The 16912-nt window shown below is 49.9% G+C and overlaps 1 protein-coding gene and 1 long non-coding RNA gene across 3 annotated transcripts; one reads left to right on the top strand and one right to left on the bottom strand.

Annotated features, from left to right (window-relative positions):
• The first annotated feature begins 265 nt into the window (after positions 1 to 265).
• DHODH (dihydroorotate dehydrogenase (quinone)) lies at positions 266 to 16281 on the top strand. Of its 2 annotated transcripts, NM_001134084.1 has the most exon segments (9): positions 283 to 335; positions 3264 to 3476; positions 5704 to 5903; positions 8252 to 8334; positions 12355 to 12542; positions 13600 to 13713; positions 14402 to 14555; positions 14712 to 14871; positions 15383 to 16281. In NM_001134084.1, coding segments are annotated over 9 exon segments (1188 nt in total). In that variant the 5' UTR covers positions 283 to 314; the 3' UTR covers positions 15438 to 16281.
• LOC129050838 (uncharacterized) lies at positions 14715 to 15389 on the bottom strand. The gene is made up of 2 exons (XR_008514665.2): positions 15224 to 15389; positions 14715 to 14993 (listed from the first exon to the last, which is right to left on the bottom strand). It is a non-coding gene; the product is annotated as an uncharacterized LOC129050838 (long non-coding RNA).
• Positions 16282 to 16912: the final 631 nt, after the last annotated feature.

Here is a 16912-nt window from a genome sequence, read left to right as displayed (position 1 = left end):
GGACTCTCGGATTCGAGGCTGCGGTAGTACGGACAAACACCGTGCAGCAGCATCTCATCTCCGCCAACAGCCGGCGACCAAGCGGGCAGGCCGGGAGGAGGGCGGGCGGAAGAGGCGTGGCCGCCGCTACTGCGCACGTGCACCCAACCAGAACCTGGGGGTGGTGCCGGGCCTTCCCCGCTGCGCGGGGCCGTCCGCTCAACCCTTCTGCCCGGCGATTGGTGGGCTGGAGGCTAAGGGGCGGAGATAGGAGGGGCCGCCGCCATCTCCCCCAATGGAAGGGAGACAGGGGCGGGCTTAATGACGGAAGGAGCATGGCGTGGAGACACCTGAAAGTGAGTCCCGCGAGTGAGCAGTGTGGATCGGGGATCAGGGACCGGGGCGGGCGAGAACGGAGAGTCAGGCCGGGCGAGGCATGGACCGAAGGCGGCTCCGGGAGTGTGGGCCCCCCTGGGACGTGTGCGTGTTTCCGGGGGCGTCTGCAAATGCTCGTGCGTGTGCATTTGCACGTGGACTCGGTCAGGCGTGTGCAGACAGCGCCTGCAGGTCTGGGTGGGTGCTGATCTGAGTGTCTGCGCCTGGGCCATGTTTTTGAGCCTGACACAGGGGTGCTTAGTGAACACATGACCGCCTAGCGTTGTATGCAGGATCCAACGGGGAATGAAACTAGAGTAGGACATGCTTCCAACCCTTTTAGGTAAAGTTTTGTTAGGGCGGGGGGCTCTGTGAAAAGTTCTTAGTTGTATCCCCGTATGTAATAGGTGTTCAGATATTTGTTGATTGACATGGCGGGGGTGGGAGTACAGTCTCCAAGGGAGGCTATGAATACCTTGACTCTCTTTTTATTTATTTATTTATTTGAGACGGAGTCTTGCCCTGTCGCCCAGGCTGGAGTGCAGTGGCGCGATCTTGGCTCACTGCTACTTCCGCCTCCCGGGTTCAAGCGATTTTCCTGCATCGGCCTCCTGCGTAGCTGAGATTACAGGCGCGCGCCACCACGCCTGGCTAATTTTGGTATTTTTAGTAGAGACTGGAGTTTCACCATGTTGGTCAGGCTGGTCTCGAACTCCTGACCTCGTGAGCCTCCCAAAGTGCTGGGATTACTGGCGTGAGCCACCGCGCTCGGCCTGAGTCTCTTTTTAAAATAAATAAATGGAGAGAGATGGGATCTCACTGTGTTGCCCAGGCTGGTCTAGAACTATTGGCCTCAAGGGATCTTCCCGACTCAGCCTCCCAAAGTGGTGGGATTACAGGCGTGGGCTACCGCGCCCAGCCAATGAATACTTGATCTACATGTCTTTAGCAGTTTGGAAGCATCCTTAAAAGCAAATCTGATCATGTCATTTCCTGGCTTAAGGAACAAAACCCAAATCTTTATTTTGGCCAAGACTCCTGCTCCTTTCTCCTGTCTCGTCTTAAGCCTTACTTTCCCTCACTCCTCTGTTCCAAACTTTCTCCCTTTCTCATTCTCTTCTGCTACTGAGAGAGCCTTTACGCTTTTTCCTCTCCCTACTGCCTTCTGGTTAACTATTTTTTTTAAATAATTGAACCAGAATAGGTTCAGAGAGACCCCCATCAACTCGTTTATCCCTTGAGTATCAGCTTTAAGTCATTTCCTTAAGGAAGCCTTTCCTTACCTCTAAGATTAGGTTGAATACTTTCATTACCTTATACTTTTTATCCTTCATCACAGTTGCTATGTCTACATATTTGCATGATCATTGGTTTCTGTCTGTCACTTCATAAGATCACACTCTCCATGAGGGTAGGGGCAAGATCTGTTTTGCCATCTTTGCTCAATCAGTATTTGATGAGTGACTGAACTAATGAATGAATAACTCAGCATCTGGCAGTGATAGAGAAAAGCATTGTGAACCACTTTTGATCCTATAAGACCTGAAGCTTCTGTTTTATATTTTACACCCCCGTTATCTTGAAATGGAATATGTGTATGTCTTTGTATGTATACATTTTTGAGAGAGTCTGACTCTGCCGCCCAGGTGGAGTGCAGTGGTGTGATCCCGGCTCACTGCAGCTTGGACCTCCTGGGCTCACTTCTGCCTCCCAAGTAGCTGAGACCACAGGCGCACCACCATGCCTGGCTAATTTTTTATATTTTGTAGAGACAGGGTCTCACTATGTTGCCCAGGCTGGTCTCAAACTCCTGAGCTCAAGCAGTCCTTCCACTTCAGCTTCCCAAAGTGCCGGGATTACAAGCATGAGCCACCAAGTCCAGCTATGTGCAATTTTTAAAAGCCAGCATAATTAATACCCTAACTGGAATATAAAGGAGAAAAATGTAAAAGTAGTTTATATTAATAATAAAATTACATGTATTTCAGTATGTAAATATTGCTATGACTCCCCTAGTGAGATAGTTGTGTTTAAGTCTCTACTTAGAAATGCAACTGCACAGGTGTGTTACATTATCAGACACCGCAGCAAAGCACTGTACCATTCCCGATGAGATTTTCTGAAATGGTGAACAATTCTTGGGAATGTTCTACGCGAAACTGTACAGTTGTCCCTCAATTTACAAGATACTTGTACTGTATGTGAAAACCATGTGGAGGCTGGGCACAGTGGCTCATGCCTGTAATCCCAGCACTTTGGAAGGCCAAGACAGGAGTACTGCTTGAGCCTAAGGGTTCAAGACCAGCCTGGGCAACATAAAGAGGCTCCATCTCTTCAAAAAATTGGCTGGGCTTGGTGGCACGTACCTGTAGTCCCAGTTACCTGGGGAGGCTGAGGGGGGAGGATTGCTTGAGACCAGGAGGTCAAGAAAGACAGTTTGTGTTTATGTAGTAAAATATAGTTTGGTTTAGATAATATGAACAGATAATTTTTACCCACACGAATGTCAGAATGTTCAAAAGTCACACAGGAAATGGGGCAGTTCATGTCAGATAGTCTCAAGCCGAGAAGGATGTCTGACTTTATGGATTCCTGCCCACCACATCTATTAGCATTACCCTGTCACTGTAACCAGTAGCAGTGTCCACCACGATCCCCCTAGGGGACAGTACTGTCCCTCTTTAAATTTCTGGCCTGGAGTCCCAGGACAGCCTTTAGGGCCTGAAGAGGGTGTGTAGGCAGAAGTGTAGATACAGCCTCTGACTGTAGAGACCAGTGTCAGCGGAGGGCTAAGGGCGTCTGTTTCATGTGACCTGCTGTTATGCCCTCTGTGTGCCTGGGTGTGAAGGGCTCAGGAAGGGTGCTGCAGCCTGGCCTGGGGGACCCCCCTAATATGCTCTTTTTTGCAGAAGCGGGCCCAGGATGCTGTGGTCATCCTGGGGGGTGGAGGACTTCTCTTCGCCTCCTACCTGATGGCCACGGGAGATGAGCGTTTCTATGCTGAACACCTGATGCCGACTCTGCAGGGGCTGCTGGACCCGGAGTCAGCCCACAGACTGGCTGTTCGCTTCACCTCCCTGGGGCTCCTTCCACGGGCCAGATTTCAAGACTCTGACATGCTGGTAGGTGCTCCCAGACACCCCGCACATTAAATACAAAGGCGAAGGCTGCAGTCCCCTAAACTTCTCAGCTGGGACTGATCTTTTTGAAAACCAGAACCCCAAGTGAGCAGTGGGGATCTGGAATTCAGTCTGAGCATTATTATTTTATGTCACGTAATTAGCAACGATGATTATCTATTACGTATATGGGATTGTGTTAGGCGGTGTTCTTGTTTGATCCTCCCAGCTGCTCCATGAGCTGGATCCTGTTACCATCCCCAGCCATGGATCAGGAAACCGAGGAACAGATTAGCAACATAAAGGAACTCAAGTCACACAACTAGGAGGTAGCAGGACCAGGATTCAAACCCACGGAGTCTGACGCTGGCTTCCCGCCCCTTGGCCACTGTCCTGCCTTGCTGAGGTAGTGGGTAGCTCAGTCTTCCCCTCGGCTAAATGGGGAAGCTGCCAGAGTCATTAAGCACTGGTGCGAGGCAGGAGCATCGGGTCCCAGCCTCACTCAGTCGCATGTTCAGCACACGGGCCCTCTCCACATGCTTGAAATCTTTGGCCTAGAGTCCCAGAAAAGCCTTTAGGGCCGGAAGAGGGTGTGTAGGCAGAAGTGTAGATACAGCCTCTGACTGCAGAGGCCAGTGTCAGCGGAAGGCTAAGGGCCTCTGTTTGATGTGACCTTCCGGGCTTAGTGCAGCAAACCGAATACAAGAGTCCCCATCCTCATGGAAGCTGCTTCCTCATGGAAGCCTTGGCAGTTTCCTTTCGAGAGGCTTCTTACCAAATGGGAGGACATCAGAATGATTTGAGTGTGAAAACGCAAACAAGAAGCCCTCAGAACTCTGGTGGGAAGGGTCACTGTTATAAATTAAAGGGGCCTTCACCGCATTTTCCCTTCCTACCTTAGACTCCTCTTCACTCTCTGATTATGTGGTGTTGAGCAGACGTGTCATTTCCCCTGACTTGCCATGCTCACACACTAACAGGCACTGTAGGCTCAGAAAGAGCACTCCGTTAAGCCGTCCTCACCCCAGACTGCTAGTTTGAGAGCCCTGGAACCAGTGTAAACTGGGAGTGAATCATGAGTGGGGTGCAGAGATGGGGTGAATTTAGAAGGAAGTGCGGGGTGCCTGAGGGCGCAAGCTGTGTCGGTATAAACACAGATGACAGAGATAGGCAAACCTGACCTCTGAGGTGTCGTCCTAAACACCGCTGTGTGGGCCCACACTTGAAGCAGCTCATTTAGAATGTGACTCAGACTTTTTAACTGGTAGCCAGGACTCTTGATTTCACAACTTTCCTGGTTTGGCTCTCCACCCTTCACCTATGTCAGGCATGTTAGAATCCCCCGGGGGTGCACTTGAAATATTCAGATGCCCTGGCCTGGTGCCAGACCAGTTTCACCGCCACATCTGAGGGCAGGACCTGAAAGCTGCCAGGGGCCTTTGTGGTGCAGCTGGAGCTGAGAACCGCAGTCCTGGAGGAAGGCCCCTAGTCCTAGGAAGGCACACATCTTGCCTACCAGTCTCCTGAGGTGCTGTGAGCATTCTCACCTTCATTTGTTGTTCTTCCTTCTTGGAGCATCTCTCTTAACCGCCTGCTTCTAGGATCCGACGGTGTTCACCCTGGGAGGCCTTTGCTAGTCTCCTGAAAGGTCGCTGGAGCCCATCAGTCAGTTCTGCCCAGCTGAACACCTTCCTTCCTCTGGTTCCCCGTGGGAGGCTGGGGGACGTGGCTGGGGTTTCTTGCCAGCCTGGATGAGGAGGGACACAGCTGGAGCTGATGTTTATTAAGCTGATTAAAGGGTTTTGCTGCTTGACACGCCTTGGTTTCAGGGAAGCACTATCTAGGGCCTGACACCAGTGAGCTGCTCTCTCCCAGCAAGGCTAGTTGATAAGAAGGTATGAACCTTAACCACAATTGGAAAAGACAGTGCTTGTCTCCTGTTCAACCCACGGTGGAAACACCATTTCTCCCCGCAGCCTTGCTAATAATAAAGCCCTGTGGTTTTCAAACTCTAGCAGGCGTCACAGTCCCCTGGAGAGCCAGCACTGTTAAAAATAGGTTCCCCCAGTGCTCCATTCCACCCCCAAAGATTTTGACCTTGGGGGTGGGCCCTGAGATCTGAGGTTTCACAAGCTTCCCAGGTCATTCTGATGTAGCCGTGCCAGGAACCATGCTTTGAGAAATACCAGGATAGCCTTGCATGCCTCTGACTTTGTCTTCCTCTTCCCAGGAAGTGAGAGTTCTGGGCCATAAATTCCGAAATCCAGTAGGAATTGCTGCAGGATTTGACAAGCATGGAGAAGCCGTGGACGGACTTTATAAGATGGGCTTTGGTTTTGTTGAGATAGGAAGTGTGACTCCAAAACCTCAGGAAGGAAACCCCAGACCCAGAGTCTTCCGCCTCCCCGAGGACCAAGCTGTCATTAACAGGTAGGTGAGCGGCCCAGAGTTAACGGGGGATGCCCTCTTTCCAGTTGGGCTTTCAGAGATGTAAGATCTGCCTCTGTTTTTTTCTCTCATACAATGTGGACATTCTTCTGTCATTTGGAATGTTCAGGAACCCTGTTCAGCATCTACTACGTGCCCCAGGCATCTATCTTGAAAAGCAGGCTTTGTTATGGCCATTTAACAGTTGTGTAGATGGAGGCTCATAGAGCTAAATAACTCCGCTTCAGTCACGGAGATAATAAGCAGGAGAGCTGGGGCATGGCCTGGGCTTATTGGACTTGAGAGTTTGTGCTCTGTCCATGTTGTTTTTCCAATGCTCTTACTCAACACTGTCCAGGAGAAATGTAACGTGAGCCCCATATGTAATTGAAAGTACTCTAGTGACCACATTAACACAGTAAACAGAAATGAGTGAAGTTAATACTTAAAATTATAATTTATATTTAATATGTTACAAGTATTTAAAAAAACATATATTTAAAACACCATAAAAAGTATTAATTTGCTGTTTTTACCTTCTTTTGCCTGTACCAAGTCTTCAAGAGCCAGTGTGCATTTTACTTCCAGCACCTCTCCCTTTGGACCAGCCGCATTCCCAGCAGCCAGTAGCCACATGTGGCCAGCAGGCTTGTATTGGCTAGCACAGCCCCAGCCTTTAGCAAACAGGAAAATGTAATATTCAACATGCACAGCTGCTCTTAGTAAGAGAAATCGTTCTAGACTGTATAAAGCCCTTCCCTTTGTCATCCCTGGGCAATTTTTACTGCAGCAAACCCAAAAGGTGAAGAAGTGCCTACTTTTTGGTAAGAGGATTTTGAAGAGCCTCCTTGGGGAGATTTCGATGGGCCTTTCGATGGGCATCTTTGGGGCCACTGGTGGCCTCCTGGGAGACAGACCTGTAGGACATTTACTTGGCCGTGCTTCCTGCTTTCTTGTGCTTGTTTCAGGGAAATTCTCCAGCATTAGAGATCAAGTTATTGATCTTTCTGCTGCATTGCAGGTGGGGATCAATATCTTCAGAATTGGCCAGGCAAAATATATTTGCTTATCATTCAGCTGCTACAGATAACTGCAGGTGCTGGGATGAGGGTACTTGGTGAATCCTATAGGTGAGCAGGGGTGTGAGATCGTGCTCTGAGCACTGTGTGTGCGGCCTCCTGGTTGTGTGGCATGTGGTGAGTGTGCAGTAAACAATGAATGGGTGAAGTTATTAAGTCATCAAATATGTGTGCCAGTGTGTCTGTTATTATAGATTCTTTTGGCTCTAACAAAGTGGCTTAAACAACAGGCACATTTGATATTATTTTCTTCTCATAACAGGTGCAATGGGCAGGTCCAGGGTTGGTTGAGCACCAGGGCAGTGTTGAGACTGGTCCAACTTCTCTGGGCCTTCTCTTTTTGCTTGTCAGAGAGCGACCTCGGCTGCAAGTATTATGTTCTTACACGGACGCCCAAGAGCAGAAAGGAAAAAGGGCAGGGATGTTCTCAGAGGCTCCCAGTAGGCCTCACTTGTGTCTCAGTGCCTACACTTGGGCATACACTTATGCTTCCCTTGCCAGCAAGGCTGGGAAAGGAGTCATTAGCATTTTTACCCTGTATCAGGGCAGGTGGGTTTCACTGGCAAGGAGGAAGAGGAAGGGGACTGGCCACTAGGTCAACACCCACAGTAGGGCTGGGGATACAGGGATGAAAGAGAGATGAGGCCCCTGCCTTCGGGGAGTGTCTAGTGACAGTGACAGAGGGATGAGAGAAGTATGAGATGTTGCTCACCCTCAAGAAGATTGTAACCTAGGGACCTTAAGCATATATGTATGTATCTATCCCGAGCCAGGAGAAAGGTGGGGCCAAAGCTCTGTATGAAGGCCAGGGGGATGAGGGATCCTTTGCAGCTGGGAGCTCTGCGCAGGAGGAGAGGGAGCGTTTGAGCTAGGAAGAGAGGTGATTTCACAGGCAGAAAGCATAGGGAGATGGAGTGGCTGCGGGGGCTTCAGGAGGCTGTTTGGGAGCCCAGGCAGGAGGTGGCAAGTGAGCGTGCAATTCTCAGAGAGTGGCTGGGTAAGGCGTGGGGATCCAGCAGGTCTGGGGCAGCTGCTGCTGAGTCTGGGCTGTTTCCAATGCTAGTTGGTTGAGCATTTGCAAATTTTAATCTTTCCCTGGGTATTGGATGGTGTTCTGGCAAGTTCTGTAGGAGCTCCAGGGGTGTTTAGACCCTGGAAGTGTAAGAACTGACTGTGATTTTTTTTTCCTCTTGTTTGAAAAAGTCCTAAGTGTACGGGAAGTGGCTATGGAGACCTCTCACTCTGTCCCTCCCGTCTGCTTGTGCTCTGCAGGTATGGATTTAACAGTCACGGGCTTTCAGTGGTGGAACACAGGTTACGGGCCAGACAGCAGAAGCAGGCCAAGCTCACGGAAGGTAAAGTGGGGTTGTGTCAGAGGGCCTTTCTTAATTATTAGGAGGAAATGTGGGAGAAATGCTGGGAACATTTCTAGTGAAATAAACATGATTGAGCAATAGCAAAAACCACTGAGGACCTCAGGGCACCTCTCCTAGAGCAATTTTCCTGGTCCCACACAGCTTCCAAGAGTTTAACTGGATTTCACAATTTAGCAAATACTCACTTTGCCTCTGCCTCGTTATGTAACCTGTTACCGTAACTAGGGAGGCCTGAAAGCAAGCGAAGCAAAGCGGCTGGGCTGTGATCACACAGGCAGTGAGGGCAGGAGCAGGACTTGAACGTCATCCTCTTGTGGCTCACTCTGTCCTCCCTTTTTTGTCATCCATTGTGTAAATAATGTTCATTAATTATAGAAGACTTAGTAAATACAGAGAAGCGTAAAGAAAGAATATTCAAGAAACAGATACTCCTCCCTACTCAAGGATAACTAATATTAGCATTTGGGAAAATATTCTTCATGAGTTGTTTTGGAAACTCACTTTTGGCTCAGGACAGTTCACACCTGTAATCTCAATACTTTGGGTGCCCAAGTTGGGAGGATCACTTGAACTCAGGAGTTTAAGACCAGCCTGGGCAACATGGTGAGATCTCATTTCTCTAAAAAAACCAAAACCAACATGCATTTTTTTTTTTTTTTGAGACGGAGTCTCGCTCTGTCTCCCCAGGCTAGAGTGCAGTGGCGGGATCTCTGCTCACTGCAAGCTCCACCTCCCGGGTTCACACCATTCTCCTGCCTCAGCCTCCCGAGTAGCTGGGACTTCAGGCACCCACCGCCACACCCAGCTAATTTCTTTTTGTATTTTTAGTAGAGACGGGGTTTCACCGTGTTAGCCAGGATGGTCTCGATTTCCTGAGCTCGTGATCCGCCCGCCTCGGCCTCCCAAAGTGGTGGGATTACAGGCGTGAGCCACTGCGCCCGGCCACAACATGCATTTTTGAAGACGCCTCCGGTGATGCGGGTGTTCTCTGTGGCCTCTGCCTCACTCGCTCTCAGGATGCACTTAGTGGTCGCAGCCCTCTGTTGTCCTGACCCTAATGCCCCTGGGGCCCTCTGGGATTGTGTGGGGCTCAGTAGCGACCATTTTCTTCTTTGGGTCCCTCTGAAACTCTTTCCAGGATGTCTTAGTCTCAGATAGTCCTGGTAGCAGGATGAAGTAACCAATGGATATGGGATTCATTTCAGGAAGTGAGGTGGAAAGGGCTGAGGCACTCAGCAGTGTCAGATTTGGGGAATAGGAAATTATCTTTTGGAAACCCCTGGCTTGGGTGGAACCAGACCCCGCTGTACTGCACAGCCGCCCACCTGGGGAGCTTTGGAGGTCATCACAGGACTTGCATGGTTTGTGATGCTTGCCCGCCTTCGTGCTTGCTTTTTCTTCTCCTCGGTGTCTGCAGTGCAGTGTCCTGGCTTTATCCCCTGTTCTTCCTCACCCAGCCCTCCCTCCCTGTGACCCTCCTGGTCGGCGGAGTGAAGCGGAGCCTGCAGCAGTGCTCTGCACAGATGTGTCTGCCAGCAGCTTAGGGGCCTTCATGGCAGCTTCTTGTTAGCACCATGCCAAGGAACACTCATTGACAAAAGCTTTGGTGCCGTCTGGGGACAGAGTAATCCAGCAATTTCTGTCTAACTCCCAAATCTTGTCAGTTTGGGCAGATGACTCCTAATCCATTAGCTACATGAAAGTGATATTCTACTTCAAGCCAGTTTACTTGTGTGGAAAAGAATTCAAGCTTACAAATGATCTTGGCTTGGTGGGTGCTAGACTGGGAAGCTTGGAGACCTTATGATAAACCTTTTGTCTAATTGGATTCTTTGTTTTTTTGAGACAGAGTCTCGCACTGTTGCCCAGACAACAGTGGTGCAATCTTAGCTCACAGTAGCCTCCGCCTCCTGGGTTCAAGCGATTCTCCTTTCTCAGCCTCCCAAGTAGCTGAGATTATAGGCGCCCACCACCATGCCCGACTAATTTTTATATTTTTAGTAGAGACAGGGTTTCACCATGTTGGCCATGCTGGTCTTGAACTCCTGACCTCAACTAATCCACCCACCTCAGCCTCCCAAAGTGCTGGGATTACAGGCGTGAGCCACTGCGCCCGGCTTCTAATTGGGTTCTGATCCCCTCCTCCAGTCCCCACCTTGGAAAGTAGCTACACTCATTTCATTTGCTGATGATGCGAGAGTGTATTAGGGTGTGGGAAGGTGGTGAGCAGTACAATAGATGTTGTTTGATCTTCTCTGGCCTGACAACACATTTTGTGAGCTGCTTGATGTTCTAAGTCTTTCCGTAACTCTCAGATCGAAAATACAGCCTGTACCATTGATGTACCACTCCCCGTGCAGATAAGATAGCATCTTAGAAGAAGTCAAGTAGAGACAACCCGTTTCTTTTACACATAGTGTGTTTCTGGAGGTCCAAAATGCAAGTCCATTGATAGTCTCGTGGATTTTTAAGTAAGCTGACCTCCTTGCTTACATGTAAACCGAGACCCTCTTGAGAGTAAAAAGGGGCAGGTGTTAACAATGATAACCAGGCTAGGGGAGTAATCAGGTTGTCCGGGGAGCACTGAAGATACAGGGTACCCTCAGTTATTATATGAGGTAGAGACCCTTTCCTCAGAGAAATAAAATTATAAGTTAGAAAACAATTACATCTCTACATTTTAGGCATGAAAACATTTGGCCGGGCATGGTGGCTCATGCCTGTAATCCTAGCACTCTGGGAGGCCAAGGCAAGCGGATTACTTGAGGTCGGGGGTTTGAGACCAGCCTGGCCAACATGGTGAAACCCCTTCTCTACTAAAAATACAAAAATTAGGTCAGGTGCAGTGGCTCACGCCTGTAAACCCAGCACTTTGGGAGGCTGAGGCGGGCGGATCATGAGGTCAGGAGATGGAGACCATCCTGGCCAACATGGTGAAACCCCATCTCTACTAAAAATAAAAAATTAGCTGGGCGTGGGTGGCACACACCTGTAATCCCAGCTACTCAGAAGGCTGAGACAGGAGAATTGCTTGAATTCAGGGGGCGGAGGTTACAGTGAGCCAAGATTGTGCCACCACATTCCAGCCTGGGCAACAGTGAGACTCCGTCTCAAAAAAAAAAAAAAAAAAAAGAAAACATTTTCCAGTATATATATATGTATGTGTGTGTATATATATATAAATGTATGTATATATGTGTGTATATATATAAAAATGTGTGTGTGTGTATATATATAATTTATTTATTTATTTTATTTTATTTTATTTTGAGACAGAGTCTTGCTCTGCTGCTCAGGCTGGAGTGCAGTGGCATGATCACGGTTCACTGGGGCCTCAATCCTACTTCAGCCTCCCGAGTAGCTAGGACTACAGGTGTGCACCACCGCACCCAGCTGAGTTTTCAATTGTAGAGACGGGGTTTCACCATGTTGCCCAGACTGGTCTTCAGTTCCTGGGCTCAAGCAATCCTCAGCCCTTGACCACCCAAAGTGCTGGGATTATAGGCTTAAGCCACCGCACCTGGTCTGTTTTTTGGTATTTTATACATATTCTTTCATTTTGTTTTTTCTCCGCAACTGTACATCTAGTCAACTGAGCCAAGGCCAACAAGCATCCCTGGAGGTGAGCGTTGTGGGCCTGACGTGCCTACTGAGTTCTGTCTGTTCTCAGTTTTATTCAATTTATGAGGCCCATCTTTTGCTCCACAAGTATTTGCACTAATTTGTCCATTTTCCATGAAAATTTTAAAAATAAAAAGGACAAAATGCAGCAAAACATCCTCGTACCTGCCCAGACTTTGCTAGACAAAGCCAGTGAGTGGTTTTGGTCAGCAGGCGGGCCCAGGCCGCAGTTGAGCACCCTGTCAGCCGGTGTCGGGCAGGTCAGGTTTGGAGGGAAGACCTGCGCGGCTGTCCACGGGTGGTTTGGTCAAGGACAGCCTCAGAAGGTGGCACAGGAAATGGTGTGCGGGGTGCGGGCCTGACCAGCGATGTTTGCAGATGGACTGCCACTGGGGGTCAACCTGGGGAAGAACAAGACCTCAGTGGACGCCGCGGAGGACTACGCAGAAGGAGTGCGCGTGCTGGGCCCGCTGGCCGACTACCTGGTGGTGAATGTGTCCAGCCCCAACACCGCCGGGCTGCGGAACCTTCAGGGAAAGGCCGAGCTGCGCCGCCTGCTGACCAAGGTAGGCAACTGCACCCCTTCTCCAGGCCCCGTCCCACCAGCCTGTCCCACCCGCTCCGCTTCATTCTCCAGGGCGAAGCTTCAGCATCACCCTCAGAAGCTGTCCTTAGCACCTGGACCAGTAGGACCCCTGGCTATGCCTCCCCAGAGCCCCCTCTGATCCCCTCTCATGACACTGATTATACGCGACGGTGACAAATTGTTATCTGACCCTGCTGCTGTAAACCACGGGGTCTGTAAGAGCAGAGACCACGTCTCTCTCATTTGTCACTCTGACCCTAGTGCCCAGAACTCTGAGTGAACTGAAGGACTTCATCACCCAGTACCTGTGGTAATATTTCCTGGTTATCTTTTAGGAATAAAAGTCTAAAAAAGGTGGGGCACGGTGGCTCATGCCTGTAATACCAGCACTATGGGAGGCCAAGGCGGGTGGATCACTTATAGCCCAGGAGTTTGAGACCAGCCTGGGCAAAAGAGCAAGACCCTATCTCTACAAAAAATTTAAAAATTAGCCAGGCACAGTGGCTCAAGCCTATAACCCCAGCTACTTGGAGGCCGAGGCAGGCAGATCACTTGAGCTCAGAAGTTGACCAGCCTGGGCAACTTGGCAAAACCCCATCTTACAAGAAACACAGAAATTAGCTGGGCATGATGGTGCACACCTGTAGTCCCTGATACTCTGGAGGCTGAAGTGGAAGGATCGCCTGAGCCCAGGGAGGTGCAGGCTACAGTGAGCCGTGATCATGCTGCTACACTCCAGTATGGGTGACAGAGTGCGACCTTGTCTCAAAAAAGAAAAAAAAAAAGAGAGAAAAGTCTAAAACACCCTTGAGCTATTAGCCAATGCCCACGGGATCCCTTGGCCTAAAGAATGGAATCGGATCCATCTCAACGGTGCTCCTCACATGTCTGAGGGCTGGCTTTCCTGAAAAGGAGAAATTGTTCCTGCTTTAGTCTGATCGCTATTGTGGAAAGCCACTGACCTGCAGCGTAGGTCACAGCTGCACTGCGGGGCTGTGGTCTGCGGGGTCCCCAGCTCTGGCCATGTGTCACCCTAGGTGCTGCAGGAGAGGGATGGCTTGCGGGGAGTGCACAGGCCGGCAGTCCTGGTGAAGATCGCTCCTGACCTCACCAGCCAGGACAAGGAGGACATTGCCAGTGTGGTCAAAGAGGTTTGAGTCGGGGCCTGGGCCCAGGGCGTGCCTCCCATGGTCTGCAGAGGCCGTTTGGCCAGCTGGGCTAGCCCCGAATGGCATTCTTTGTGATTTCCTCTCCTTGGTATTCAAAGCTGGTTTGGTGTCTGTCATGGCGTAACTCACCCTGTGGTCAAAAGCGAATGTTGGAATAAATGCTTGAAGGAGTTTTTCTCATGCCTCTTCCTCTCTCTCCTCAACTGCATCCAGCAAGGTTAAGGCTTGAGCTTGGCTCGTTGGCCAGTCTTGACTGGGACTGAAAATTCTTTCTCTCACTCCTCTCTCCAGCCTGTCTGGACAGCGGGTCTCTGTGGCATAGGAGAGTAGTGGAAACAGACTGAGCCCGGCCATCGTGGGTTCAAATCCTGGTTCCACGACTTACTACCTGGGGGCCTCAGACAAGACACTATAACTGGGTTGTTGTAAGGACTGGACCCTGTCCTAGGGGAATGTTGTGGGTGGTCAGCGTGTGATGGCTGCTGTTGTCATGTTATGGCTCGTTCTCAAACTTGTTGAGGAAAAGATGAGTAGTGAGGTCTGGTGTAGCTCTTGCTTTGGGGGCTGTAGTGTGGGTACCTGGCCCAGCTGCTGCCTTCGACCTCCAGAGAAGCGCCTCTGGGTCCTTCGGTGCCATGACTCATGGCTTTTTCTCTATCTCGCACTGCAGTTGGGCATCGATGGGCTGATTGTTACGAACACCACTGTGAGTCGTCCTGCTGGCCTCCAGGGTGCCCTGCGCTCTGAAACAGGAGGGCTGAGTGGGAAGCCCCTCCGGGATTTATCAACTGAAACCATTCGGGAGATGTATGCACTCACCCAAGGCAAGGCTTCCGGTGTTTGTGTCTTCAGATCTGCGTGTGGCTTGGGCTCCTGGGTCGTGATGGGAATCATCATTCCCTAATTCTGCCTTGATTGCGGGGGACTCTGGGGCTGAAGCCACATCCTTCTTTACAGTGTCGCCATGTGCTTCTCTGTAGGCCGAGTTCCCATAATTGGGGTTGGTGGTGTGAGCAGCGGGCAGGATGCGCTGGAGAAGATCCGGGCAGGGGCCTCCCTGGTGCAGCTGTACACGGCCCTCACCTTCTGGGGGCCACCCGTTGTGGGCAAAGTCAAGCGGGAACTGGAGGCCCTTCTGAAGTGAGTGAGGTCATGTGTGGCTTGAAACAGAAGTTAGGCAGAGGTTCATTCAGATCACTCAAGTCAACGAGATACTGTTGATCTGTTTCTTATTCATTCAAAAAGGAGTTGAGGGGTACACTCTGAAGGGGAGAGAAATTCTGGATTACTCTCTTGATGAAGGACAAACAGTGCCAAGGAGAACTGAGGATTAACCTCCAAGGCAATGGTGTTTCTAAGGTGGAGTTGTCCATTTGCTCGAGGGAGGGGAGCCTGAGGAATCCCGTCAGCATTCCCATTAATTAAGCAACACTGGTTCAATGTTGGGAGCTGTCAATACTTAAAAGCAATTTCCTTCCCACTCTGTTCCTACCTGGGTAGAAATATCCCTAGGTCTCTGGGTGAAGAGTGTAGAGGAAACCAGATGTGCCTGGGCCGGGATGATGCGTTTCTGGGTGAACGTGGGCTTCCTGTAAGAGCAGGGCCTGTCCTCCACTGTTTGCTGAAATTGCGTCGTTTGCTCTTTTTCCAGAGAGCAGGGCTTTTGCAGAGTCACAGATGCCATTGGAGCAGATCATCGGAGGTGAGGACAGCGTCTGTCGGGAAGCCTGATCTGGAACCTTCCCAAGGACTCAGGCAAGCCTTTGTGGCTGGATCATGAGAGGAGGGACTCCATCTTGAGCCATGTCCCCCAGCCATGGCATGGCTGCACTCTAAACGCCAATCGGGGGGTCACCAGGATCAACCGCAGGCTTTCTTCAGTCCCTTGGCCAGACCATAAACTGCATTTGTGATTCTTTGTGGATTCAAACCCTAGGATCCATCAGTCTTGCAAGGACATTGAATATTAGGAGGAAAAAGTCATGGAAAAGATAAAGCCATTTAGAACCTGGGTTTCAACGCTAGCCCTTTCTGGTTTGCCATAGGCCCTGCCAAGATACTGCAGGTCCATCCAGGCCTCTGCTATCTGCATCTGCAGTGGGCTTCCCAGGAACTTGACTGTCTTTCATTTGATCTTTATTTTTGTTTAATATTTTAAACTGTATTTTAAAAATATTTCAAACATAAGGGCGGGGTGTGGTGGCTCATGCCTGTAATCCCAGCACTTTGGGAGGCCGAGGCGGGCGGATCACCTGAGGCCAGGAGTTGGAGACCAGCCAGGCCACCATGGTGAAACCCTGTCTCTACCAGAAATACAAAAAATTAGCCAGGTATTGTGGCAGGCACTTTTAATCCCAGCTACTCGGGAGGCTGAGGCAGGAGAATTGCTTGAACCTGGGAGGCGGAGGTTGCAGTGGGCCAAGATTGCACCAGTGCACTCCAGCTTGGGCGACAGAGCAAGACTCTGTCACACACAAAACAAACAAATTTTCCCATTCCTCTCCCTCGCTCTCTCTATAACATGAATAAAATATTCACATGTATTATGTATTTATTATTGCTGAGTCATTGGTGCCTTATTCTTAAGTGTTTCAGTCTGTATCTCCTAAGCATCCTGATGTTAGTTTTTTGATTATAAAATTGACCTGCATTCTTTACTAGCAATTCAAACGGTACAGCACTCTTGAAGTGTAAACATTCCTGTTCCTCCTCACCCCACTCTGCAGACATGCCTTTCTGTCTATCCTCCCGGACTTTTCCCCCTGCATAAAGATGTTCATTTTGTACATACACTCAGACATACATGTGGCTGTATTTTTTGTATACCGATTTCTGGATGGAATGCACACTGTTTTCTGTTTAATTACTTTACATTTTCATACAAATGACATATCCCACAAATACAATTCTGCCGTTGACTTTCTTCACTATTCTTATGTGGGCATGGTTCATGCTGGGCCTCGGTCTTTTGAGTGGGGTCTGTTTAGCCAGTCCCCTGTTAGTGATCACATCGCTAACTTCCGGCGTTTTCCTATCACCATCAGTGCCTCCGTGAACACCTTGTGAATGTGCCTGTGCCTTTGTTCTGGTATCAGTGCAGAACAGGGTCCCAGGGGCGTGACAGCTGGGCTGAGGGGCTGGCATGTTTCACATTCTGATAGATGGAACCAAGTTGCTCCTA

Source organism: Pongo abelii, chromosome 18 (genome assembly GCF_028885655.2).
Source record: "Pongo abelii isolate AG06213 chromosome 18, NHGRI_mPonAbe1-v2.0_pri, whole genome shotgun sequence".
Lineage (NCBI taxonomy): Eukaryota > Metazoa > Chordata > Mammalia > Primates > Hominidae > Pongo > Pongo abelii.
Note: the sequence above shows the minus strand (reverse complement) of the source record. Positions and strands in the feature narration are given on the sequence as shown.

Coding starts and splice junctions, on each gene's coding strand:
- DHODH (XM_054533197.1), top strand. CDS start 315: ATGGCGTGGAGACACCTGAAA. Junction 336..3,263: donor TGGCGTGGAGACACCTGAAA/GTGAGTCCCGCG, acceptor TCTTTTTTGCAG/AAGCGGGCCCAGGATGCTGT. Junction 14,872..15,382: donor GAACTGGAGGCCCTTCTGAA/GTGAGTGAGGTC, acceptor CTCTTTTTCCAG/AGAGCAGGGCTTTTGCAGAG.